This window comes from Vombatus ursinus, unplaced genomic scaffold, assembly GCF_900497805.2.
Source record: "Vombatus ursinus unplaced genomic scaffold, bare-nosed wombat genome assembly UNPS02014794.1, whole genome shotgun sequence".
In the NCBI taxonomy this organism is placed as follows: Eukaryota; Metazoa; Chordata; class Mammalia; order Diprotodontia; family Vombatidae; genus Vombatus; species Vombatus ursinus.
Genome location: NW_020954572.1, coordinates 2,439,356 through 2,466,653, shown reverse-complemented (window position 1 = coordinate 2,466,653; position 27,298 = coordinate 2,439,356). Strand labels below are relative to the sequence as shown.

Here is a 27,298-nt window from a genome sequence, read left to right as displayed (position 1 = left end):
GGGGGCTTGAATGGAAAAAGGTTTTCCTGGTCTTCAGTTAATTAAGTCCACATTGAAGAGGAGAGTCATTGCTCCGTAGGCCTCCAGCTGTTTGGACTGAACTGATGCTAAAAATGCTTTGCTTTGCTAAGCCTAGACTCCCTTACTTTGATATTGCTTCCAAAAATAAGACTTTCAGACTTCCACAGAGTGACAAAGACAATACTTTTTATTTATCTATTTTCCCCCGAGGATGCTAACAAATCAAAATAAAACCTGCGTTTTGTCTCTATATGTATCTAAGCACACATAAATATATGTAAGTATATGTGGGGGGGGGGGGGGATAGTACAAGGGAGAAGAGTCTGGGGCTTGGCAATTCAGTGTCATTCAATCCATCAGACAGTTTGGTTCAGCATAAAGAGGGAAACAGACCAGGCGATCTTCAAGGTTCTTTCTAGCTCTAACATTCCATTATCTATTTTTTTCCTTCAGTTATAACATTCTATGTTCTAAGGTCCCTTTCAACTCTAAATTTCTATGTTCTGGGTTCTAATATCCAATGATTCTATAAGCTTTAAGAACTAGATTAAACAATTTGATAAACCCAAAGATCCCGGTGAGAACAACCAGGAGAACATTGTACACAGTAACAGCTATGTTGTGCGATGACTAACTCTGATAGCCTTAGCTCTTCTCAGCAATGTAAGGATCTAAGACATCTCCAAGGTCTCATGATGGAAAATGCTATCCACATCCAAAGAAAGAACTATGGAGTGTGAATGCAGATCAAAGCACACTATTTGCTATTTTTTCTTCTATTTTGTTTTCTCTTTCTTGTGGTTCCTCCTATTGGTTTTAATTCTTCCTTACAACATCACTAATATGAAAACATGTATAATAGGAATGTATATGTATAGCCTATATCAGATAGTGTGCTGTTGTGGGGAGGGAGGTGGAGAAAAATTTAAAACTCAAAAGCTTATGAAAGTGATTGCTGATAAATTAAAATAAATTAATAAAAAATTAAAAAAAAAGAATTAGAATAAATGCCACGAGCTTTCTTTGTCTAACAGGAAATATGAGAACTTACTGGTGTTTTTTATCACTCCAAACAACATGCGACCTCATCTATCACCACAGCACTGTCTGGGTTGATTTTTAAATCACAGGATAGAATGGGGAAGCCCAGAAAAAATGTCCAATGAGATGCAACACTACACTAATACAAACAGCATCATACAAGGGAAACAAGCAACAGAATCAAAGAGACTAATTCCAAGACATCTAGAAACTCTCAAGCCAATATAAAATCCAAAGACTGTGAGGCTCAGACCTTGGCAGGTCTGTTTCACTAGATACCAGACCATTTCTATTAAAGGCTACAGAAGTAATAATAATTGTCTTACAATTATGGATTCCAAAGCAACTTAGAGAATATAAATCCCCAGGTACCCAGCATGATTTATTGGATTACCATTTTATAGGCAGGAAATCAGAACTAGCAGGTAACTAGAATCACAAAGGTTGGGTGGGGACAGGACTAGAACAAAAACTCATTGCTCTCAATTGCCCATTGTAACCTGATAGTGAACATTAGGCACCAGGGGAAAACGCTCTTAAAAACTATATTCTTTCACACTTGCCCTGAGCAATTAAATACTCCAGAAAAACATGAGGAAGGAGGGCACTGGGTAAATACTAAAAAGGGGCCCCCTTTCTTTTTTTCTTTCCTTCCTTCCTACCTCCCTCTCCCTCCCCTCCTTTCCACATACACACACGTATGTATGCATGTAAGTATGTATATACACACATGCATGCTTTTCTCTCCTGGGTACCCTTGGGGATGTCCCCAAGCCTGCAGACCTTAGTTGAGATTCAAGTTAAATCCTTACACCAATAAATTACTCTCAAAAAAATCTTTAAACTATTAAACTGGGCTGTTTGCAGGTGGAAACAACGAGTGAGTGACAGAAAGTAGGTATGGAAAAAGCCCGAAGCAGAAGAGACCAATGCTGCAAGTTAGGAGGCATGTATCCCAGTCTTTTGCAGCCACCGTGTGAACTTGGGTGATTCACCTCCCAAATTTGGGGTCGATATGTTTCCTCTTCTGTACAGCAAGGGTGATTGTATTTGATGATGGCCTGCCAGCTCCCACATATTGTGATTTTGTTGCAACAAATGATGAGATCTTAGCACATGCTGACATACAGAAAGGAATGGACCTCCTTTCAAATATGAAAAGGCAAGAGCATTATATTGTGGGAGGATACTGCTATTTACTACTACTTATATTATCTGGCTTGAACCACAAAAGCAGTAAGGATGGGGAAAGAGCATAGTGAAAAATCTGACATATTCACTCTTAGACTCATTGAATTAAATTGGCCACAGAACACAAAATGCTGAAACTACAGAAAAACCAATTAATCAACCAATATCAATAAACATTTACTGTGCTAAATGCTGGAACACAGAATGCAGGACCTGGGGGTCAGGAAAACCCAAGTTCAAGTTCAAATCCTGCCTCAGATACTCCCTAGCTACGTGACACAAGGCAAACTACTCAAACTCTCAGTGCTTCTGTTGTCAAATCTGTAAAATGAAAATAATGATAGCACCTGTTTAACCAGGTAGTTATGCACTAATTAACATAGTAAATTAACATTAACATATGTAAAGTACTTTTCAAACCTTAGAGCACTCTACAAATGCTAGCTAGTACTCTACCAGAGGGCCTTTTATGTACAGTTATCTGCAAATCTGCCTCATCATTAAGGAATTGGACCTTGTGCTTTTTCCTTTCTTTATATCTCTACTACTTAGCATAGTGTCAGGTACATAGTAAGCACTTAATAAACGCTCCTACATTAACTCCTGGATTTGGAGTCAGAAGACCTGGTTTCAAATTCTGCATTCAACATTTTACTAGCTATGTGACCCTGAGTTAATAATTTTAACCTCTCTTTGAGAGGTTAAATTTCCTAATCTATAAAGTGGAGAATCCCATAAGTTGTACTACCTAACTCAAAGAATTATTATGGGGGCTTAAATGAGATAAAGCACATAGAGCACTTGGCAGGCTTTGAAGTGCTATATAAATGTCAATTATATTTAATTATAATTTTAAAATTTTAATATTAATGAATAATAATGATAATGATAATAGCCAGCATTTATATAGCATCTACTATTTGCCAGCCATTGTGCTAAGCACTCTAAAAGCTTATCTTACTAGATCCTCCCAACTCTGGCACATATTGTTGCAAGAATTCTCAGGGCCCTCGTTAGCCACTGCAGGAATGAGTCTGACAGCCATGTGTATGGCAGTGTATTTATCTACTCAAGACTGTGACAGACACCATCAGTGGGTGATGGACATGTATATCTCATGATTCAACAGATAGCATATATGTAGCCTCTCCTGAGCCACATGATCCAGAGCTTGGGTAAGATCAGGCAGGGCACACAGAGATAAAAAAGCACATTTAAAAAAAAAAAAGCACATTTTTAACAAAAGAAAAAAGATGCTTAAATTATCACAAAAGGAAAAAAATGTGTTCATGTGCATTCATTAAGTCCACAGTTGAAGAACATAACTAGATCCTAGAACTCACAGCTTACAGGGGTTGCAAGAGTTCTGGTCCTGACTACCCAGGAAGCAAGGCCTTCTTGCTAAATATTTGAGGCAATGTAGCATAAAATCAGAATCCTAGAACTGGAAAGGACATCAGGCAATATTGAGTTTAACTATTATTTGAAACAAGAATCCTTTCCAACCACGTCCCAAACAAGTGGTCATTCAATCACTGCTTTTATTAAAAAAATTTGGGGGGGGGGGGGCAGCTAGGTGGCATAGTGGATAGAGCACCAGCCCTGGATTCAGAAGGACCTGAGTTCAAATCCGGCCTCAGACACATAACACATAACACAAGCTGTGTGACCCTGGGCAAGTCACTTAACCCCATTGCCTCACCAAAAACAAGAAACAAAAAAAAAAATCATCTTTCCTTCTCACCATTCCCTTCATTAGCAAAAAGAAACTGAAACCCTTTTAATATGTGAGCAAAATCAAATAAAACTAATTTACCCATTCGCTCCTAAAAAGCTCTTCAGTAATTGAGAAATTCACTACCTCCCAGTGGTTTGTTCCAGTGTTAACTGGAGTGGTTAGTCATTTCCTTCTCCAGCTCATTTTGCAGATGAGAAAACTGAGGCAAACAGGATTAAGTGACTTGCCCAGGGTCACACAGCTAAAAAGTGTCTGAGGCCAGATTTGAACTGGGGAAGATGAGTCTCCCTGACTCCAGACCCAGCACTCTGTGCACTATGGCGCTACCTAGCTCTCAAGACAACCCATTTAACTGTTAGTCCTTTTTCAGGAAGTCTTTTTAGTTCCATTCTTGGCACTTTTGGTGGTGCTTTCCCTCTACTCTCTCTAATTAGGATGTAGATAGCTGTTTGCACGTCCGAGAGGGCAGGGGCTGTGTGTTATTGCCTTTCTTTCTGTCTCCAGCCCCCTGCTCCACACATAGCAAGCGCTTAATATAATGGTGGTTAACTTATCTCTTATGTTGAATTAAAATCTCCCCTTTTCTACCTTCTTTTCCATTGACCCTAGTATTATCTTACAAATACTGTGGAACTACAAACTGTGAACATCTTATTACCGTTAGCTCAAAATACATGCACAGGCATCTCTGAATACTGGCTCAGGTTCCCTAAGTCTGTCTAATGCTTAAGTTGAGTGTTGACGACGATAACTCAAATTTATACAGTATTTCAAGATTTAACAAAGAACATTCTTTATAGCAATCCATTAAGATAGCTTGTACAAGTATTATTATCCTCACTTGCAGATGAAGAAACTAAGAATCATAGAGATACAGTCACTTGCCCAGATTTACAAAGTTACTAAGTGTCAAGAGAGTATTTAAACCTAGGGCCCCTGACTCCAAGTATAGCACTGTTCTCTTGGTGTCATGGGGAGAAAAATGATTGAAAAGAGTGATTGTGTCAATATCTTGGTCGGAAACATTTACTAGTTGTGGGAACAAGTTCTCAGTGACTCAGTTTCCCCATCTGTGCTACCCAATGTCTGTAGGAATCTACTTCTCAAGGTTATCGTGAGGATCAAATGAGACAATGTACAGGAAACATTTTGAAAACCTTTATGTGCTATGTAAATGTTAGCTCTTAATATCTTTTCCATCATTATCACTCCCACCAGAACTCACTGCCTCTCAGTCACTACGTGCTCAGGAAACGTAAACTGATGCTAGTTCTGGATCACCCACCCCCCCCGTAGCTGACATCAATGGAATAAACTGTTTTACATAAGGATCCAGATACTGACGCCCCAAAGTCTGTGGCACTGTGCCTTGCCCTGCACTCAAGACTTACTCCCAGGAGAGATGAAAAAGTCAAGTGGGAAGGTCTGAATAAAGTATATCCACCCATGGTAATGACACTGTGGTTTCCATGGAAACTTTAAACCATGGAGTACTAATAAGTGTCAAGATAGGATGCTCCCTGAAAACCATCGCCTTTGAAAGGGAAGGAGGGAAGGAGGGAGGTGAAAAAAACCCTAAACAGATTTATTAGGCAGGTGGCCATGGGGGTGGGGTGGGGTGTGAGGGAGAATGAGAGGACCATAAGCTATACTCAGATTTTATAACAAATAAAACAGATTTGGGGAGAAAGGTACAACTTATACTCTTAACCACTGTACCATTTAATTTTCTTCCCTCAGCTCTCAAAGGCTAAGTCAGTTGAACAGAAATTTTTACAGGGCCTGCCAAGGTGAAAAATTTTCAAGTAAGGCCCAGTGAGAGACTAACATCTAAGGACCAGCCAAGACAAATTTAAGAGATCAGTTCTTCACCAGCAGATAAGGCAATGGGCTATATCAATGAAGGCATAGTATCCTGGATGAGGGAAATGATAGGCTATACACAGACTTAAAGAGAAAACCGCAGTATGATATATAGTTCTAAGTACCACTTTTTTTTTTTTTTTTTTTAAAGAAGGCTACTGACACACTGGAATGTTTCCAAATGGGAGCAAGTAGGATGGCGAGAAAATTGTACACCAGGTACATAGGGAACAGAAGGACCTGGAAATGCTTATCCTGAAGAAGGGAAGACATGAGAGATGACTTCAAGTATCTGAAGGACTGTAAAAGGACACATAAAAGAGGCTTGTTCGAATTGCAGCAGAAGGAACAGTTTGGCTCAATGTAAGGAAAATTTCAGAGAATCACAGAAATCCAAAATCTTCCAGGAAGAGTTGGCCTCAATTTAACAAAAATTTCGCCAAATTCCAGATTTACAGATACCATAGGCTTAAGGAGAGCTAGATGGAGCCTTGGACAGCACCCAAGTTCAACACAACTGACTTTTTGATTTTGTAAATGAGGAGTTAAGAGACTTGTACAAGTCTCTTACAAGACCTGTTGTACAAGAGGTCATAGTAAAAAGCAGAGTTTGGATTTTAATCTAGGTCCTGACTCTAAATCAAGCACTCTTTCCATGGAATCACGCCGTTCTTCAGAAACCATCTAGTCAAAACAGCACATGACTGAGAATACCCTCTATAACCCTTTTGAACTTACTGCTCAAGTTCCAATTCATCAATGTCCTTCCTAAAACATGGCACTATGAATGAAACACAACCCTGCAGATGTGACCTGACTAGGTCAGAGTAGAGAAGTATCTATCACCTCTCTTGTTCAGGACATTCTGGCTCACTTAACACGACTTAACTTTGCCTTAGCTTTACAAGCTACCATTTTGAGCTTGCTGTCCACTAAAAACCCCAAATCTCTTTTCAGAAGAACTGCTATCTAGCCAAGCCTTCCCCATGCTGTGCCTGTAAAGGTGATTCTTGTTTGAAGCTCAAATATAGGACACTACATTTATACCGGTTACATCTCATGTTATTAGTGCTGTCCAACAATAAACTGCCAAGGAAAACGATAGGTTCTCTATTACTGGAGATCTTGAACTGAGACTGGATAATCATTTCTTGGGCTGATTGGAAGGGGTATTTGCTTAAGTGGGGAGGCTAGGTTAGGTGGCTTCTGAGGACCTGTCCAAATCAGAAAAATCTGATTTTTTTTGGTCACAGCAAACAAACTTATTTGGTGAAGAACAAGTGGATGGTGCCAGGCCTGAAGTTAGAAAGACCTGAGTTCAAATCCAGATTTGGACACTTACTAGCTATGTGACCCTGGGCAAGTCACAACCTCTGTCTCAGTTTCCTCATCTAGAAAACATGCTAAAAATAGCACATAACCTCCTAGGGTTCTTGCATGGATCAAAATGACAAAGTATCTGTAAAGTGCTTAGTATAGTGCCTAGCATATATTATACTCTATATAAATATTAGATATTATTATTAGTAATAATTGCATTGAAAAGGCAATCAAACTGAAGATATCAGAAGTGTTGATGTGAAAAGGGTACTTTGACAAGACCCAGGAAAAGTACTAGATGTAACCCTGTCAACAAATTCAATCCTCTGCTTGGCTCTGAAACCTCCAAAACTCTGCTTACTCCTGAACAAGGGATCTGAAACCATTCTCAGAACAAGAGGAAGCCAGAGGGCCTGAAGGAAAAAAGCAGACAGAGGGCCAAGAGGCATGTGCCTGGAGCCTACAACAGCTACTGCCTGACAGATTTTAAGTGACAGACTGTGCCCTTTCTACTAATAAGCTAGAAGGTGGAGGCCTCCAGTTCCTCAGAATGCTCTCCAGGCAGCTTCTGAACAGGCAAAGAGGCCCGCAGCTGTGGAATGCTCCCCTAATTGGATTCAGAATAGAACTTCACATCCAACTACAGCTCTGCAGAGAGGACAGTGAGCCAATTAAGCCCCGTGCTAGACAGTTTTCACTCCCTATCCTTGAGCCAATTTCATCTAATCACCACTTTGGTGACAAGTGCCTGGTATCATTAGGGCTAGAAGATGCCCCGTGAGTCACTGGGGCTTCTTATGAAGGCTACACAAAGTGAATTAGGGGTGGCTGTCCAAATGCCAATTCTGCCACCAAGGAGAATCAAAAGAACTTTCTTCCTGCAAACTATGTATACCTAAGTCATGACACTTTCAAGGTTATATTCTCCACATCTCCCACATGCCCACAAAAACTCCTTGTGCCTTTGCTCATGCTGCTCTGTATGGCACGGTGGGAAAAGTACTGAGTCTACAGCCTTAGGACCTGGGTTTGAATCCTGATTCTGTTATGCGCCAGCCATATAACCCCAGGCACTTTGCTCCTCAGAGCCTCAAGTTTCCTAACCTGGAGGACTGGACCAGGTGATCTCTAAGATCCTTTCGTGATATAATTCATAAGATCACTTGGGAATATTTTCTCATTACCACCTGATTCCTCAAATGCTCCTCATTCTCTAAGATTTCACTCAGCATCTATCTCCTACAGGAAGCCTTTCCCTCTTATCTCTCCTTTCTCCTAAGTCCCCTAACACTCAAAAGCTGATACTCCACTACCTTGTACTTGAAGTACAGGTGCATGAGAAGTGTGTATGTATGTGTGTGCATGTATGGTTAGTGTATACATACCATACATACTCTATCAATTGACTGATACATACATAGAGTTAGACACTAGGAAAGGGAGATGTATGTATGTATTTCTGTTCTGAATCATACCTGTGTTTTCACTGGGAAAAGGAACAGTCAGGGAGGAAACTCCCTCAGTCAGCACAAATTAGCACCTGCTTTTTAACTGTGGAGACTTGAGAGTTTCCTGGGAAACCAAGAACTAAAGTGACCTCTCCTAAAAGCTGAGAAGTAGGATTTCAACCCAGGTTTCCTAACTCCAAGGTTTGCTATCCATTGCAGAACAGTTCTTCCTCCTCCTTCCCCCACCTATCTAGACAGAGTCTGTCTTCTGCTGTCCTTTAAACTGTCTCGTGTCTGTCAGTCTTGCTTCATTAACAAGACTGCCAACTTTGTGAGGGCAGGGACTTAAAATCCAAGGATATCCCCCTTAGGGCCCAGCACAGTTCTTGCTACATAACAGATTTTCAAAATGAACTTGTGGAGTGAGAAACAGAGAAAACCAGAAAAAGCAAAGAAAAGGAATTATCATTCTCCAGCTTGAAAATGGAATGACTAGCTCCCCTACACCTCCCTCTGTCTCCACATTGACCTATGAACTTATCTTCAGTATAAGGCATTGAGGTTGACATAATATGTTGTTATTTCTAAAGCTGGTGACCCTAAAGTAGGGGCTGGAAGGCCTCACATGGAAAGTACCTTCCAGTTATCAGTGTAGAAATGATTGAAGCCCAAGACTATAATCACTGTAAGACTCCCACCTCAGTAAATGCTCATTGTCAACCCAGAACTAAAGAAAAGTGAAGTTTCAGGTGGGAACAGAAGAGGGAGAGGGAAAGGGAAAGGAAGTGCATGCAACACACACACACGCACGCACGCACGCAGTCTTTCACTCACCTCATGAGAGTTGGTGCCGTGGGCCACTCTGGTTTTGCAAACTATCAGCAAGGGGAAGAAACAAAAAAGGAATGAATGTAATGATTACAAAAGGTGACTAAAATTACCAGATTTCCCAGAAGACAGAGTACGTCGTGAGCAGGAGATATAAATGTCAGCTAACATCTCAAATGTTTTCAGCCTTCAGTGGGAGAGATACCCAGGGGCTTACAATATTGTTTAAGAATTCCACATACAGATTACCACAAACAAAAACTGAGCTCCTCACAAATCATTTAATGCTACCCTAATGCAGATCATGGGGAAGATTGCCCCCCACATGTCTGAAAAGGTATCAGATCTCTGTTCCCTTTTTAAATGGTCTCAGTGCCACCAATGCCACCAAATTATTAATGGTCACTCCCAACATAGCAATGTTATTCCACTGAACAATGGCATCCATTAGCCCAGGCCCAGAAGACTCTAGGAAGAGAGGTCAGGTTTACAGCAAGTTTGCAGCACTTTTGAAAAAAGAATCACAGGTAATATGCATAATTCTAGGACCACGCAAAGTATATTTACATACTGAATGGGAAGGCCAGTCCATTCTTCTCCAGAAGCTGCATGGTGTCTTCTCCACACAAACTTGTGAGCTCCATGAAGGGTGGAGAACAGATCCGTTCATCTACAAGACAAAAGAACACAGAAAGATTTATCAGGCTGGTCAGAGCATTCTTTTTCCTCCCAAGTGGCCTTGCTTCAGTAGAAAACAAATGCGATTTTCCTGGTTTCCTGACTTGTGCTTGGAAATATGATTAGAAATTTCATCAGAAATGTCACACCATTCATTCATTCATTCATTAAGTGTCTACTGTGTGCAGAGCACTAATAGGCACAAAGTGTGGAGACAAAATTTTAAAGCCCTACCTAACTCTAATGTCACCTCTTCCAATAAGTCTTACTCAATAGCTAAGATATACAGCACTTCATTTTGCTACTTCAAACTTGTTATAGAGCCAAGACTTTGATCTCTAGTGTCAGGATTACAGTAAATCCATGGTCTGGAAATCTTTAGGGCAAAAGATTCTCCAGATCCAAAGGATTCTTGCAGGTAGGTAGCACAGTGAATAAAGCACCCAGGATGGAGTCAGGAAAACCCAATTTCCTGAGTTCTAATCTGCGCTCAGACGTTTACTAGCTGTGTGACCGTGGACAAGTTATTTAACCCTGTTTGCCTCAGTTTCCTGAGGTTCATTTCTAAAATGAATGAGAGAAGGAAATGGCAAATCACTCCAGTATCTCAGCCAAGAAAACTCTAAATGGAAGGTTATGAAGAGTGGGGAGTGACTGAAAAACACTGAACAACATTCTCCAAACTGTCTGCAGCGAATCTGATTCAAGCTGCCAGCACCAGTTTTCCTTACAAAGGCCCATTAGAAGTACAATACAATACATTGCTGAGAAACCTGGCATCTGGAAAAGACCCCTGCTGTTTACTTATCATTCTTATTTCTGGCTGGCAGTCTCAAAGTGACTTTTAAATTTTTTTTTTGAAAAGTGCAATATTGGCTTTCAGGGAAACCCAGAGCTTCTGCCTGCATCTCTGTTGCCTCTTGGCCCCACTTGCAAAGCTGAATGCTGAAGTCCTTCAGCTCAGTCACAGGAGGTCAGAGGTGGAAGGAACCTCAGAGATGATTTGGTGCTGGGGTAAACAGGCCAAATCCAAACTACTGCCTCTTTTTGCAAGGCCAGCAAGCTAAGTAAGGATAGTTTTTACATTTTTAAATATTTTGATGTATTTAAAGATACAAAAATTGTTCTTAGCTTCTAGCCTGACCCCAGATCTAGTCTAATTTACCTTAAGAAGTTAAGAGATTCATCCCTTATTTCTATTCAGTTTTATTTGAGAGACTACAACTCTGAAATTAGGATGAAAAGCATTGAGGGACTTAATGTCTTTGCTGTGATTATCTACTAAGGACAGGGAAAACTTCTGCTAGGTTCAACTCAAACCTGAGGGCATTCTTGAAAGGACAGACCTTGTCATGCTCCCTTACTCAAGACACTCCAGTGGTTCCCTATTCTCTCCAGGATCAAAGACAAAATCTTCTCTTTGGCATTCAGTTCAAAATGCTCTCCCCTCTCCCTCTTCCATTTTTCTTACACCTTACTCCCCACCACATACTCTTTGATCCAGTGAATCTGACCTCCTTGCAATTCCTCTAGCAACATATCTTCTACCTCCTGGCATTTTCACTGGCTGTCTGGAATGTGCCTGGAATGCTCTCCCTCCTCATCTATTTCTCCTGGATTCTCTGGCTTCTCTTTAAGTCTCAACTAAAATCTCACCTTCTATAGGAAACCTTTCTCAACCCTTCTTCATTCTAGTGCCTTCCCTCTGTGAAAAAGATATTTCTATTTATCCTGTATATAGCTTGTTTGTTCATATTTGTTTACTTGTTTTCTCCCCCATTAGACTGCAAGGTCCTTGAGGGAAGGAACTGTCTTTTAGCCCTTTTTGAATCCCCAACGCTTAGTATAGTTCCAGGCATATAGTAAATGCTTAATAAATGTTTATTGAAACAAACTGAATTCTCTGGTGGTAACACTGCCCGTGGTCTTCGTGGGACTCCCAAGAGATCAACTACTCTTTCAGGTGCATGTAAGCTAAGTTTCTTCCAACCAAGAGTCCCTAATGAATTACTCAGGAAGCTGGAAAAACTCATGAAAAGGGAACAGGGTAAAAGAACATTCACACAAATGTGAACGGAAACAAATATTTACTAGCATTCTACATTTGACTAAATGTACTGATATTCTGTCATCAGAATCTCATCTGGAATAGATTAGATATAACAGAATCAGAAACAACTAAATTTAGTGATGGCCGATAAACTCCTATACATGAACAACTTGGGAAAGGACTTCCTCATTGAACAAGAAATTGTAGGTCAACTGGAAAGCAGTTTGGTAGGAAGTAGGTTTAAACTAGTATCACATACCATAAACAACAATAAGTACCAAATGAATATATGACTAAATGCAAAAGGCCACATCATGAAAAAAAAGTTACCAGAGATTAGAAGGAAGTACTTTTCACAGCTATAAATGGTTAAGAAGAATTCTTAAACAAGGGACAAAACTGATCATAGAAGACAAAATAAACAATTTCAAAATAAAAAATTAAAAAGCTTCTGTACAAACAAAATCAATTTAGCTAGAATTAGAAAATTTTCATACAGGAAAAATCATTGAATTAAGTATTTCTGAAAAATCTAATTCCCAAGACATACAGAGAATTAACAAAATATATAAAACCCAGAGCCAAAGATAAATGGTCAAAGGACTGTAGTTCTAAAATTAATTATAAACTTATCTTTGTCAGACGCTCATTATTGATGTCATTCATCTGGCTAAGTAGTTCACAGCATATACAATAAAAATGTAAATTAAACCAACCAAGGTTTTATCTTATATCCAGCAAACTAAAAAATATGTACGTGTATACACAAAAATCAATGCTTGCATGGATTGTGGGAAGAAAGACACAGTAACAAAATATTGGTGAAACTGTAGATTAATATAACCATTTGAGAAAACAACTTGAAATTAAATAAGAAATGCATCTGTTCATAGCCTTTAACTAAAGAATCCTACATTGGAGCATATGCCTCAATGAGTTCAAAGTCAGAAAGAAAGCTCTCATAAATATCAGAGTTTCATAACAGCATATTTTGTGGGAGCAAAGAACTGTAAATAAATTATAGTATATTAATATAATGGAATATTGTTGTCCCTTAAGAAATGATGAATATAAGGAATTCAGAAAAACAAGATAAGTCTTGCGTAAACTGATGCAGAATGAAGTAATCAGTACCAGGAAAACAATACGCATAAGGACTACAATAATGTAAATGGAAAGAATACTAAATTGAAGCCAAATATTTTGTAACCCTATTGAACAATCTTGGCCCCCAAGAACTAAGGAATAAATGCATTTCTCTCTTTTCCTGAGGCAAAGTGGGAAACTGGAGGTTTAGAATGCTGACTATGCTGTCTGTGAAGGTTGTTTTCATTCAACTGTCTTTCTTTGTTAAAATACAAAGTTCAATAAGTTAAGTGGATGAGTGAAGGTGAAAAGTACATCTGGAAAGGAAAAGATAAAAATAAAAGACATGAGTAAAAACTAAGGGGGGAAAAAAGGAAGAATCTTAGTTGCCAGTCTAAATTACCAACATTTTCACACTTCAAAAGTTTGAGTCATATACTCTGTATGCCACCACCATTTACCTCTGTCTGAGTAATTAGCAATTTTCCAAAGGTGTTCTAGCTAGATGTCAACATTCACTGTAGCTTAAAGGTAGTTCCTTGCTTTTTCTACAAACCAACACCAAGCTGAGCTTAAAGCCAAAGTTGCTAATGCTTGCAGAGGAAGAGTCTAGAAATGTGAGGGATGGGCAAAGTCTAGTAGGAAACTGCCAAAAATTACTGGGCTAAGGAGGAGAGCATCTGATGTTGGGAAATTCTGGATGACTGGTTACTCTACCCATTTTTTTCACAAGGAAAGATGAGATAGGGATGGAAGAAGGAAAACATTTCTGAGGCAACGATTAGAGAGTCTCAGGAGGAAAAAAAAAAGTTAGTAGTTAGAAGTGATGACTTTGGGGAAAAGAAGATGGAGAAGAGAAAGATTTGGCAGAGGGTTAGACACACACACACACAACAAAACCAGTTATTCTATTACTAGTTGGTAAACACCCAAAGAGGTCAATCGTAGGAATAAAAAGTGAAGGGGGACCCCCCCCTTGAGAGTGCAAATGACTTGTGTTTGAGTACCTGCCCTAATTTAACTTGCTTTGTGACCTTACTCATCATTTAACTTTGCTAAACCTTTGCTTCCTCAACCATAAAACCAGCATACTATTTACACCACTTACACTTCACAGTGCTTGAAAAATCCTAAATTGATATATTAAATAGGAGCTATATTATTAAAAGGGGCAGAGGCAGGGGCAAGGACAGAGGCAGGACCAGTTTGGGCTTTAGTATAGGCTTCATGCCCCCTGGGGACAGTATGGTATACTTAAAATGAGCACTGGACTGAAATTTGAAGACTTGGGATTGAGTTAAGCTTTGATAGTAACTACCTGTACAATCTTGGGCAAGTGACTTCCACTCTAATAGTACCCAGGAAGACAGACTAGGAGACACAGGATTGAAACGTACTCCTTCCTCATCTCCACCTCCCTTTTGGAATAAGGAAATTAGTTCCTTATGCAAAGTAAGATTCTTAGTTACCCTTAAAATTATATGAATTCACCATGGGAATCCCATGGGTTGAATTATTTGGAAGAAAATGAAATCACGTGGGATGTTCCCCTTTTATTACCACATATACTCCTTTTAAGGAAAAAAAAAAAACTGTTTTACCTTTAAGCTAGAGATGTTTCTGTGGGTAGAATTGATGTGCCCCTGCCCTGTATCTAACTGTAGTATTTTTAGACGTGTAGGGTTGCCTGGGAACCCACAGAGCTGTAGTTGCCTAGAAAGAAATCGAAAAGACAAACCACTGCCTTGATAGTCTCACTACTTTTTCACAAAGAACACTTCCTCCAAGAACCTTCAAGGACTCTTGCAAAGGGGGGGGGGGGGGGGAGAGGAGATTGACTGTGAAGAAGGCCTTGAATAGCCAAGAAGCAAACAAAATGCCAACTACAGCTTACGAGTTCAAGGAACATAATGAAATGCACAGCGGAAAGGATGCTGGTCTCAGGATCTGAGAGCCTAGATTTGAGTCCTAAATCCTATACTCAGTTATTAAAAATTTTAAGCTATCAAAGCTTAAAATTGCATTAAGACTTTAGGGGCACCCTGTATCCACTAGATCTGTGATTGTGGACAAATCTCTTTAGGTCTCTGAATTTCATTTTCTTTCTCAATTAAATAAGGAGACTAAAATCCATGCCTCTACTAGACAGGGCTGTTGTAAGCAAGTTGTTTCCTAAAACATAAAACCACAGATAGGAACAGGGAAAGGAAGTGCATCTGTGATTTCTTTGGTATAGGAAGCAGCCCTTACTAATGCAGGTCAGCACTTTCTCTACAATTTATAGTCTTAGAGAGTACTGATAAATTAAATGACTTGCCTGGTATCATTAAAGCCAGTATTTGTCAGAGGCAGGACTTGAACCCAGGTCTGCCTAGCTCTAAGGCCAGCTCTCCAGCCCAGGGCCTAACATAGTAAATACTTGTTGACCTGACTTTTGCTTCAATGTTACACTGATTCCAATCTTACCGTTTTTGAGATAGAGCTATGGCTTCCAAGAGTCACATGATGCTTTGGGGTCTGGTAAGAAGAATATCTAATATTTACACATTATTTATATTTGTATAACAGAAGGACTGAACACTCTTTCTGGATTCTTCCTTACCTTTAAAAAGAACAACCTCCTCCCACTCCCAAATCAATTCCTTTCTTCTGTAGAGAAATGTGCTTTTGTGTCTTTGATGACTGAAAGGATATGTAAGTTCTTATTATTACCCTTAAAATACCTCTCTGTTCAAGTATCAAGAAAGAATCAGCAGGAATGTCAGCACTGAATCTCATAAGATGACCCAATTTTTAAATTCAAATGTCTTTCAGGAGGCCACAACAGCTATATAAGTAATATAACATATAATATGATATATTATTTAACATTATATAAATAATATAATATACATTAGTGCTCCAATAAGAGAGGGCATTTGATACATATGCGGGGATGGAACACGCCAGTTACGTAATTTCTAGTCCAGCCTTGAGGGAAAACCCCAACATATCTGAATGGGTTAGAGAGCAGCCACTACCTCTGCCCCCACCCCACCCCCAGTCCTATGGTCCCATGGGAGTGCAAAGTATTAGACAGTGAAGAATAAACGGGAGAGCACCAACAAGCTCAAAAAAATGGGTCAGGGTATTCACAGTCTAAGCACAACGCCTGTTTCAAGGATAACATACAGGGAAATATGTCTATTGGCTCATATCCACACTCATGAACACTTTAGCGTGGGTGAGTTTATCAGAAGGACCAGTCACTGCAGCCAAGGCCTGACAGTAAGTCTAGCAGTCTACCCAGGGAGCAGAAATATTTTGATGAGAGAGAAGGTCAGAGAAGGACAAACCAAGAGTGCAGTCAGAATGGCCAGCCCACAGGGGACTGGGTCTGCAGCGTGGAACCTCTGAGCAGCCAAAAACAAAATCTGTTTACTCTACAGCGTTTTCAACAGCTAGCTCTCATGAGGATTCTATCACCCTCTACTATAGAATGTTCTCATCATCAATATCCCCCCCCCCCAAAAAACAAACACACTTCATTCAACCCTGCTGTCATTCCCAAGAAACAGGTTATTATTAGATCATTTTACCCTAAAGATAAGTGAGCGATTAGGAGACTTATTCCAGTTCATTCTTTCAACTCCACTCAAATGATCAGTCCAAGGCACTATGGCAGATTCAATGATGAATAATGACGCTATGCCTGTGCTCAAGGAGCTTATCATCTAGTGGTAGACATAATAACTATAAGGTGTCCCAAAAGTTCTAATCCAATTTTAAGCTTAAAACTCCACTAAGATTTTGGGATACCTTTTGTATAATTCAAAACAGAATGACATTAGTGATATGAGAGGGGTATTAACGGAGGAAGAAGAGTTCTCTTCCACTCAAGATGATCAAGAGAAGTTTCAGGGAAAAGGTGGTAGTCAATGGGGACTCACTGAAATACGTTGGTTGTGTTGGGCTGGGTTTTTTGGGGTTTTTTTGGGAGGGGGAAGAGTAGTAAAGAAAAGTAATGCTTTAGATAAATCTAGCAACATGAGCAGGAAGAATTATGAAGAAGGATTACAGATGTCGGAAGAGCAATTAAGAACTTATAAAAATAATCTTGGTGAGAAGCAATAAAGTCCTGAATTAGGGTGGTGGCAGGGGGAATTGAGAAAAAAGGACGGATTTTAGAGGTATTACAGAAAACAGATGAAAATTAGACACAGACTGAGCAATAGTACTAGTAGTACTACAACTAGTAGTCATAACTCACATTCACCTAATACTTTCCTCACAACAACCTTTCGAGGTGGACGGCTTAAAAATTATTTGTAAATATTAAACATTTACAGATTAATAAACTAAGGCTTAAAAGAGGTTGCCAGGGCAGAGGCAATTAAATAGTAAGCAGATGGTGAGAAAGCTGAGGAAGTAACAAGTTTGGAACTTAAGGCACAGGGAGAAAAGAGGTAATAGTAGTTAGAAGAAAGAACAACGCTGCTGGAAAACTTAGGAACGTTTTATAGGAAGAGAAGAAAAAGTCAGTAGAGAGGAAGTGAGTGAAGTCACAAGATGGAAGAGAAAATGTGTAAAGATGTGCCCAACTGAAGGCGGGTAAAGGCTGTATAAACAATGAGATTAGCCTTAGGAAAAAGGGGGGGGCATTTTTCTCCCTCAGAAACAGGGGAAAAGAGGGAAGAAGAAAATAGTAAAGAATGGGAAATGGTACAAGAAAAAATTCTGAGGAATTGAGAGGAAGAATTGAGGGAATTCATGTTGGTTGGTTTCTTCCTCTATTACAAGAGACAAGGTCATCACCAGCTGAGAGTAAGTCGGATCAGAAGGTAGAGTTGATGCTTCAATAGAAAAGGTCACAAATGGAGTTACTACAGGTTAACAGTCTTCCTGGACCTCCCAACTCCTACTCTAAGATTACCTCCAGATTAAACTGTCTCCCTGAACTTTGGGAAACTTAAGATTGCTCCTGGGTGCTACCCTATCACAGCGTTCAATAACAAGGCGAGATTTCTCACGGAGTTAGCAATAGACATTCTGGAAGGGCTCAACACTTGGCACTAAAACATACTAGAGAAGTCACAGCCCTCTTCTGTTTTTAGTTACTGCTGTACAAAAACCCAGATTTTAATTCCCCTTTCCTGGGCTGTCAAACAGTCCCTAGTCCCCAGAGGTTAGATGGCTTATTACGGCAGGAAACATCCCTATTCCATTAGGTAAAGGGATACAATGTTTTGCATTAGACCATGCACAGGAAAAGGTGGGACTGAAACTCCAAAGGACTTTAACTCCAATTTAAAAGAAAAAAGAATTATCAAAATAATCAAGAAATACACTTATGACTGAAAATAGTACCATGTTAGATATCTTTTGACATCAGAAATGTGAACTAGAAACCTACCAGGCTTTTATTTGGTAGCAGCTAGCAACTTAGGGTGCTGTGCCAACTCTCAAACCGGGATGTGGTATACTGGAAAGAATGATGGATTTACTGTCAGAGAACCTCATTATGAACCCTAGCCTCTGCTAGTTACTACCTGTGCAATCTTGGGCAAGTTACTTAAACTTTTTGAGCCTCAATGAGAAGGCTGGACTTGATGGCCTAGAAAGTATTTTTCCAGATCTAGATCTGTGATCCTTTTCAGAAGAAAAGCTTGGCCTTTGGGTAGCTACCACCACCAGGTAAATGGTGATGAATGATTAGGCTGTATGTATCAAATGGTTGCATTTACCCACAGCAAGAACACCCTGAAACACCCGAGTGAAATAGAAAAGTTTTTCAACAGTTACATAGAAATTCTAAAACATATATATAATACATATATATGTATATAAAATGTATATATGTATAATATGCATTTATATGTTTTGTATATATGTGTGTATGTATATACAATGTGTGTGAGACAGACTGACAGACATTCCTTATATAACCCTTTTCTCTCCACAAAACATACCTATATACTAGTAAGAAGACGACATTATTTATAATGATTTTTTTTTACTGGATCCACTTAAGCCAGATACTAGGTGTTTCAATATTTCAAGGTCCCACGATCTCCAGGTAGGCATAGATACTTCTTTCACAACTGCAGATCACTATTATTTGTATTGTACCCATTGCTATAGATAAACATTATCTTCTCCAGCTAGATTGCATGCACTTCAAGAGTAGAGACTTCATCTACCTCCAGGGAAAGAACTAATAGAGTCTGAATGCAGATCAATGCATACTTTTAAAAAAAACTTTCTTTATTTTTTTTGGAGTCTTGGGGGGGAGTGGAATGTCTGTGTTTTCTTTTGTAATATGGCTAATATGAAATATGTTTTGCATGACTGCACAAGTGTAATCTATATCAAAGTGCTTTGCCTTCGGGGGTTTGAGGAAGGACAGAGAGAATTTAGAACTCAAAATTTTAAAAAATGTTAAAAATCGTTTTTACATGTAATTGGAAAAAAATTAAATTAAAAAAAAAAAAAAGTAGTGACTTTTCACTCTTGTCTTTGTATCTCCAGTGCCTAGCACAGTGCCTGGTCCCAACCTATGATTCCTGCTTTGATGGAGATGTAATGAGCTTACATTTTAATGAAGGAGATAACAATACACATAAAAATGTACACTGCATACATAAGCTAATAAATACAAATAAATATAAAGCAATGAAGGGTAATTTAGGAGGGAAGGCATTAGCAATTAAGGGAATCAGGAAAGGATTCTGGAAGCTCAACTAACTGGCACATTCATGAAAGAATGATAAAGCCTGAGTTATATCTTAATGGAAGACAGGATTCTACATGGTAGAAAAAAGAAGTGTATTTCAGATATGGGAGACAGCCAGTGAAAAGGAATAGAAGTCGTAGATGCTGTATCATGAAGGAGGAAGAGATAATGCCCACTTCTTTTATTTGCCTCCACAGAGCCTATACAGTAGGTACTTAATAAATACCTGGCCATTTAATAAATGCTTATTGGTCGAATAGTGGATAGCATGAGTCGCTAGACCCCAAAATTAATTACAGGAGGGTTACCTCCTAATGAAGGAGTTCTCTGAACTTAGGTTGGCCTTCATACCACAGACATATAATCTAGTGGTGGGCCCATATTCAAAATGCTTTCAACTTGGTAGTAGGTTCTACTAAAGCTTGAGCTTCTCTGAATACAGCCTCTAAGAACTCAGGGTCACTTATATATCATGATTTTGGAAGTGGACTTAAGTAGGGAAGGACATTATTGTTTGTCCTTTGGTTCTTGAAAAGGACCATGACATCACGAAGGTGATGCCATGACTTGCAAGTGAATTGGATTTAAGTGGGTCCAGTGGCATGATATAGAACAGGTCTGGAGATGTGCTAAGCCCTGAGAACACAAAGAAAGGCAAAAACATGGTCCCTGCCCTCAAGGAGCTGCTATTCTAAGACAGGGAAGGAGAATCAATACTAATGCAGTGAAGTTGAAGGAGTTGAGAACAATGAAAAATGAAACTGTTACATTCCTAGCCCCTACCAGGCCCAGAAGTAGTCTTAGGAAGCACTGAAGTATACTGCTTCCAGGAAGCCTGAAGTCAGTCATCACATATTGTTCCCAAATGGTGCTCACCACAACCAGGCCATGTTGCTTCAACTTGGCCACAGACAAGACACATGAAGGGAAACATTCGGCAGCAACAGCTCTCACCAACAGTGGGTGGTGGGATAGGATAGCAATAATTGGCCAGCGGGCCATTCAAAAAATTTTCGGATTCAAAAAACTTGTGATGGGCAGTGTGTCTTTAAACACTTGTGTCTTTAAAAACCACTGAAAAGGAAGAACATGAAACTAATTGGGGAGTTTAGAACTTATTATGTTAAATGGGACTCCTTGTTCTAAATTCTCCAATTAATACTATCTATTCAGTGAGAGGTGATATTTCTTTGTGGAAATAACACAAAGGAATCCAAAGACTTTGGATACTAGCCCTGGACATCACTGTCAATAGCAGGCCCCAACTAGTTAAGTGTCAGGCTGGGCAAGTCATTTCCCCATTTACACTTCCTGTTCCTTCACTTGAAAAATGAGAGGTATGAATGAAGTAAATGATCTGTAAGGCTCTGCCCCACATTCTATATTCTGTGTCCTAATCTTCTACATTTTAAGCTTCCTTCTAGTTTCAACACTAATATTCTATATTCTTAAGCTCTTTCAAACCCAGGCATCCTATGGTTTCACGACTGAAGCAAAAGCACTCAAACCAATTTCAAAGCGTATAGGGAACAGCTTGGAGCTAATATACATACGTTCATACATACATATATATATTCTTTTTTTATTTTTTTTGATAGGCAATTGGGGTTAAGTGACTTGCCCAGAGTCACACAGCTGGTGAGTATTATGTGTCTGAGGCTGTATTTGAACTCAGGTCCTCCTGACTCCAGGGCCAGTACTCTATCCACTGTGCCACCTAGCTGCTCCTGGGGCTAATATAACTTGTGAAGGAAAAAGAATGATGAGTAAGTCAAATCAGGGTGCAAACCACCTTTCTCCTTTCTTGGTAGCCTTTTATGTTATGGACTCCTTGTTTCTAGAAAGAGAGGCTTTGTCTACATATTTTTCTTGTACACTGCCACAAAAAAGCTATCTCTCTCAGATTCTGATTCTATGCTCACAGCTCAGCTTTTTTCTGAGACACGCAGCCCTGTAGAGGAAAAAAAGTTCTATTCGCTAGACCAGCTCTGTTCTCGTCTTTGCTTCTTTCCAAGCACAGGGGCACTAGAAGCTGAGCAAGTAAAGTATCCACTGTTGTCCGTTCTTTGGTTAGCAATGAAACATTGATTTTTTAAAAAACATATATTCATTCATTTAATTTTATTAAATATCCATTCAAGGAATTTTCTGCTAGTGGCCTGTGTGTGTGTGTGTGTGTTTTTTTTGTTTCGTTTTGTTTTTTGCAATGATAATTTAAGCTTACAAGTGCTATAGGAAGACGCAGGTCTAAGACTTCTAAACAATGCCCGTGAAATCTCTTGAGATTTACCCTACATCAAACTGTGGTCATCCCAAACATTTCTACATTTTCTGAAAAATTACATAATAAATATTAATGGTTCACATTTCTGTAGCACTTCTAAAGTTTGCAAAACGTTATTCTCACAACCACTCCATGAGGTAGGTATCCTAAATATTATTACTCCCATTTTAAAGATAAAGAAACTGAGACAAAGCAAAGTTCAATGACTTGCCCACAGTCATAAAGTTATGAGTTAGAATTTGAATTCAAGTCTTATGATTCCAAGGAGTTTTCTTTCCATCAAAACACAGCCACATATCATGGCTAATATTAACATCAAGTGGTCCTATGTTGAAGGGACATTACTTGGCAAGGTCGTTTACCCAGTCACATTATGCCATACACTATATGGGGGCTAAAGGATGGTCAGCAAGAGAACCAAGGAGGAAGAACTGAAGGAAATCATCCATACATGTAACACTTAGATCCACTAGACATTCTAGTGACATTTACCTTTATCAATAACTTGGGCATCACTTTTACCCCTCATTCTGTGTTACTTCTCAAGTCTAGTCATTTACCAAGACCTATTAATTCCACCACTGCAAAAGCTCTCCCATCCTTTTTTTTTAAAAACTAATTTTGCTCAGAGATAAAGAAATTTAACTTCTTTTCATTGAAATCTTTTGATTTTATATCATCTTCTGTCCAGATAGCCTTCATATCCTATTTCCAAATATCCAAGAAAACCGTTCCCCCATCCTGTACTACAACTACTAGGAATACATCCCAACAACAAAGAAAGACAGAAAAGACCCATATATACAAAAATATTTATAGCAGTACTTTTTGTTTTATCAAAGAACTGGAAACAACATTGTTGCCACTTACGGGGAATGGTTGATTAAATCATTGCATATGGATGTCTTGAAAGACATTATGAAAAGGACAAATTCAGAGAAATTTGTAGAGATTTTTGAGAACTGCTGCAGATTTAAGTGAGCAGAACCAGAAAAATTGTTATAAAATGACCACAGCATTATAAATGAAAACAACTTTGGAAGACTTCAGAATTCTGGTTAGTGTAATAAACAATTACGACTCCAAAAGACTGATGATGTAGCTGGCATCCTTCCTACTTCTCTTGATGGAGAAGTGATGGACTAGATAGGTCCACAACAAGATACACATTTTTCAGACACAACCAATAGAACACAAATTTGTTGTGTATAACTATTCTTTATTTGTTAAAAATCAAAAGTTCTGAGTATAAAAGGAGGGAGTTGTGAGGAGAATGGAGGATGGGAGGTAATGAAAGTGATACAGAAAGAAGAATGTCAATGAACATTTAAAAAATACACAGAAGAAAGGAGAAGAAAGTTCAGAAGGGGACAGAGAGAAGCAAGGCAATATTGGTATTACCATGTTAAATTTAACATAGATTAAAAAAAAAACCAAGGTGCATTCCAAGTTTCATACAGAAAAAAACTCTTTTCTGGATTTGGATAAGAAGATGTACACATAGGTTGATGATCTTCTAATTCATAATAATATAATAAAATGATAGGTTGGACTCAGTGACTGAAGGGATCCCTGTCAATTCTAATCATATAATTCCATAATCTTTACATCGTCTCCAATGATATCTCTGGGTCACAGTACAATGGGATTTATAGTTAGAGATCGAGTTCAACCCCCTCACTTCACAAATTCGGAAAAAGAGCCATGAGGATCAGAGCTGTGACCATGGACTTGTTGGTAACTCAGATCAAAGCAACCAAGTGTCCTGTTCCAGACAACATACAAGAAGTAAGGCTCCCTTACTCTCAGGAAAAGTAAAATGAGTAGAGCCAGTCCTGCTTTTTTAATCTGCCTTACAAATACTGTTTGTACCAGGAAAGGTGGCTAGGGTATCTCACTGGTCACGATTACCTTGCTGATCAATTATGATATAAGAGGAAATGGTATTTTATCAGCTGAGAAGGCTACAAGCAGCTTCATTCAATTCATGGGTAGGTACACTCTAACACTGAGGTCAACCATTCACAGAAATCCAAGATGGCCTGTAAGATTTTCTCATTGTTTTAAATTTCTTGTATCCTGTTGATTAAGTTGTGCAGCAGCAGGAAAGGAAAGCTAATTGGCATATTCATGAAAGAATGAGTTTCCTTTTCCTGCCAAACACAGAATGGTTCGTTTCCAAGAGTTAAATGAGGGAAGGAGGGGGAGAAAAGGGAGGGGAAGAAGAACTTTGACCAGAGATTCCACTGGGAAAGAGTCAAACATTTAGTGGATCAACTTTAATGACAACATTGGGACCAAACTCTTTAAAAGGATATGAAATATAACCTGGGAGCTCACCAACAACTTTATTAAATTTATGACCAACTGCAGCAAAAGAGTACAGATAGTTTGAGAAAAGATATTTTGGCTTGATCCACCCTGCCTGGGAGTCTTCCCCATTCTTCCCAAGGGGCACTTACTCTAAACCACTGCTGGTACACCCCCTCCCCCTCCCCCACCCCCCCCCCAAAAAAAAAAAAAAAAAAACCAAAGAACTACTGTTTTTTTTCCTCTTCTCCACACACAACACATATTCTCTAAAACTTGAGATTTTTAGTCTGGTCTCCACTTGCTGCCCTAGGTTAGCTGTGCTAGTGATGTGGTAAGACTTCAAATTTTCTAGGCTGACCTAAACCCACCACCCTCTTGGCTCCCTAGACAACTTCATTACATGCTGCCCCACTTTCCCTCTACTTAATATGGGAAAAACAACCATATTTAGTACTGCCATATTTCTGGAAAGAATGGGTGAGCCAACTGCTCTATCCATCATGTCTCCCTCTTTCTTGACCTGGTCACCATTCCCTGTATACTGTAAGTATTCTCCCCCACTATTAGAATGTCACTTCCTAGCACACAGGGATTGTCTTGTTCTTTGTATTTGTATCGTGGCACTTAGCACACTGTCTGGTAAGTGCTGAATAAATGAATTCATTCATTCATTCATTCATTCATTCATGGCACCTATGCAATGGTGACCTTCCTTTGTGAAAAATCAGGAAATTTTTAGAAGACTAGTTCAAAAATGGAGGAAGGCTAGAAGCAATTAAGCATGGGGCACCCCAAAAAAGGTGGCAACATGGTTGAGGGCATCAAACAGGGACAAATAAGCACAAAAGAGGAAAGAATACGAGAATTTCAGACTCTAAAGAAAAAGTTCTTCATTCTTTTCCCTTTCTCGATTTCTTTATCCTCCTGTCCTATAAACCACAAATTTGTTCTTTGCATGGGGTTTGTAGACAGCCATTAAGAAAATCACCAAAGTTATAATAGCTAACATCTCTGAAGCACGTTTTTCATCATTATCCTCCTCCTTCTCCCTAGCATTTACTAACCATTTTATATATGATCTCATTTGATATTCAAAACAACTCCCTAAGATGGGTGCTATTATTTATCCTTGTTTTACAGATGAGAAAATTGAGGCTAAGAGATTGTGACATATAAGAGTCATCATTACTTCAACTTTACAATCCAAATAGCTTTACAAATGTTGGAGACTAAAAGCAAAAGAATACCAACTGGGCATTATTGGCAGATGTGCATAATAATACTGAATAGCTCTCTAGGCTGCAAGGAATTATTATATTCAAAATGTAATTTGACATCAGTTTAAACAAAATTTGGTTCAAATTTATAGTCACAAGGCTTAAAAGCTAATCCAAGCATGTCCCCAATTTACCATCCCCATTTTTTTCCGAAAGCAGTTACACCCATGCATGCCCATAATCATAATCAAAATGCATATTACTACTGGTTGAACAGTTTGTTCTAATCACAGAATTGTTGTGGTTTGGGGTGCTGGGAACCCCAAAATGTAAGAGTATAGGGTGAGTCTGCCTGGAATGAATTCAATCACTCAAGCCTTCTTTCAGTCAAAGTTGTGAGATTTATTATAATGCCAATAGGAGGGGCAGAGATTCCTACTGAGTCTATGAATTTGATGAGGATAGGACTATACTTATATACAAAAAAGGGGAAAAGTGTCAATGAAAAGATCTTGATGGGATTAAGGAGTGGCTAGTAGCCTGGGGTGGGCCAGGTACAGACAATAAAAGGAGTTAAGTGGTCAGACAGCCACAGTGAAAGGGCTGTTAAAAGGATTATTGAGTATCTAGGTGGGCTGGGATGTAGGTATGTCAGGGACTGGGTTGTGTGGGCTGCTTTCAAAGACATGGTATCTTCCTTTTAGGGGTCCAGGTTCCACCACCCCATTGGAATTATGAGGTTTACATTAGGAAGGGAACTCAGAGATCATCTAATAGGAGGCCCACATTTTACAGATGAGGAAACTCAGGCCCAGAAAGGTGAAAGGTTTGCCCTAAGTCACAAAGGAAGATAACGGTAAAGTTGGTCCCTTCATCTCCTAATTCACAGAATCATATGGTTGTATCTAGATGAGACCTTAGAAGTCATCTAGTCCAAATCCCTCATTTTACAGATATGGAAACTAAGGTCCAGATATCTAGGGAGTAAGAGGCAAAAGCAGGATTAGAATCCCAGTCCCCTGACTTCCGAATCTTCTTTCCAGGCAACAATAGTGATACCCCAATTATTCTATTTAACACATAATGTTCTCTTTTACACATGGAGATACCTCCATTGCCCAAGTACCTCTGGAGTGGTGGGGAAATATTAATGCTGAATCATTGGAGCTTATGTTCAGGATTTCTGTCCTTGGTCCATGGCATATATGGATGACTCAGCCAGCTAAGATCATGTAGGGTGATCCATGGCCACAGGCTAACACACAGCTAGCTAGCACATCAGGTGTCATAGCCACAATTTGAGCCTCCTGAGAACCATGCTCTGACTAGGCTAAATACTTCTTTTTCTTTGTTATAAGCAGGAACTTCCTGAGAGAGTCAAGAGACTTGGGGCCTGCCTCTATCACTAACTTCCTTTGTGATATTAGCCCCGATGTTCTGAGCAGAGCAGTTTTTATGTTTCACACGATCAAGAGTCAGGAGCAATCTGGATGAGGTTAAAAGATGAC

General features: G+C 39.2%; 1 protein-coding gene across 3 annotated transcripts in view; it reads right to left on the bottom strand.

Annotated features, from left to right (window-relative positions):
* The window catches only part of ITPK1 (inositol-tetrakisphosphate 1-kinase), a 307,786-nt gene that overhangs the window by 32,966 nt on the left and 247,522 nt on the right, over window positions 1-27,298 (bottom strand). For all 3 annotated transcript variants that reach the window (XM_027870122.1, XM_027870121.1, XM_027870120.1), the window contains exons 6-7: window positions 10,022-10,120; window positions 9,457-9,497 (exon numbers count right to left, since the gene is read on the bottom strand). In XM_027870122.1, coding sequence (XP_027725923.1) covers window positions 9,457-9,497; window positions 10,022-10,120 — 140 coding nt within the window. The remainder of the gene's footprint in view (window positions 1-9,456; window positions 9,498-10,021; window positions 10,121-27,298) is intronic.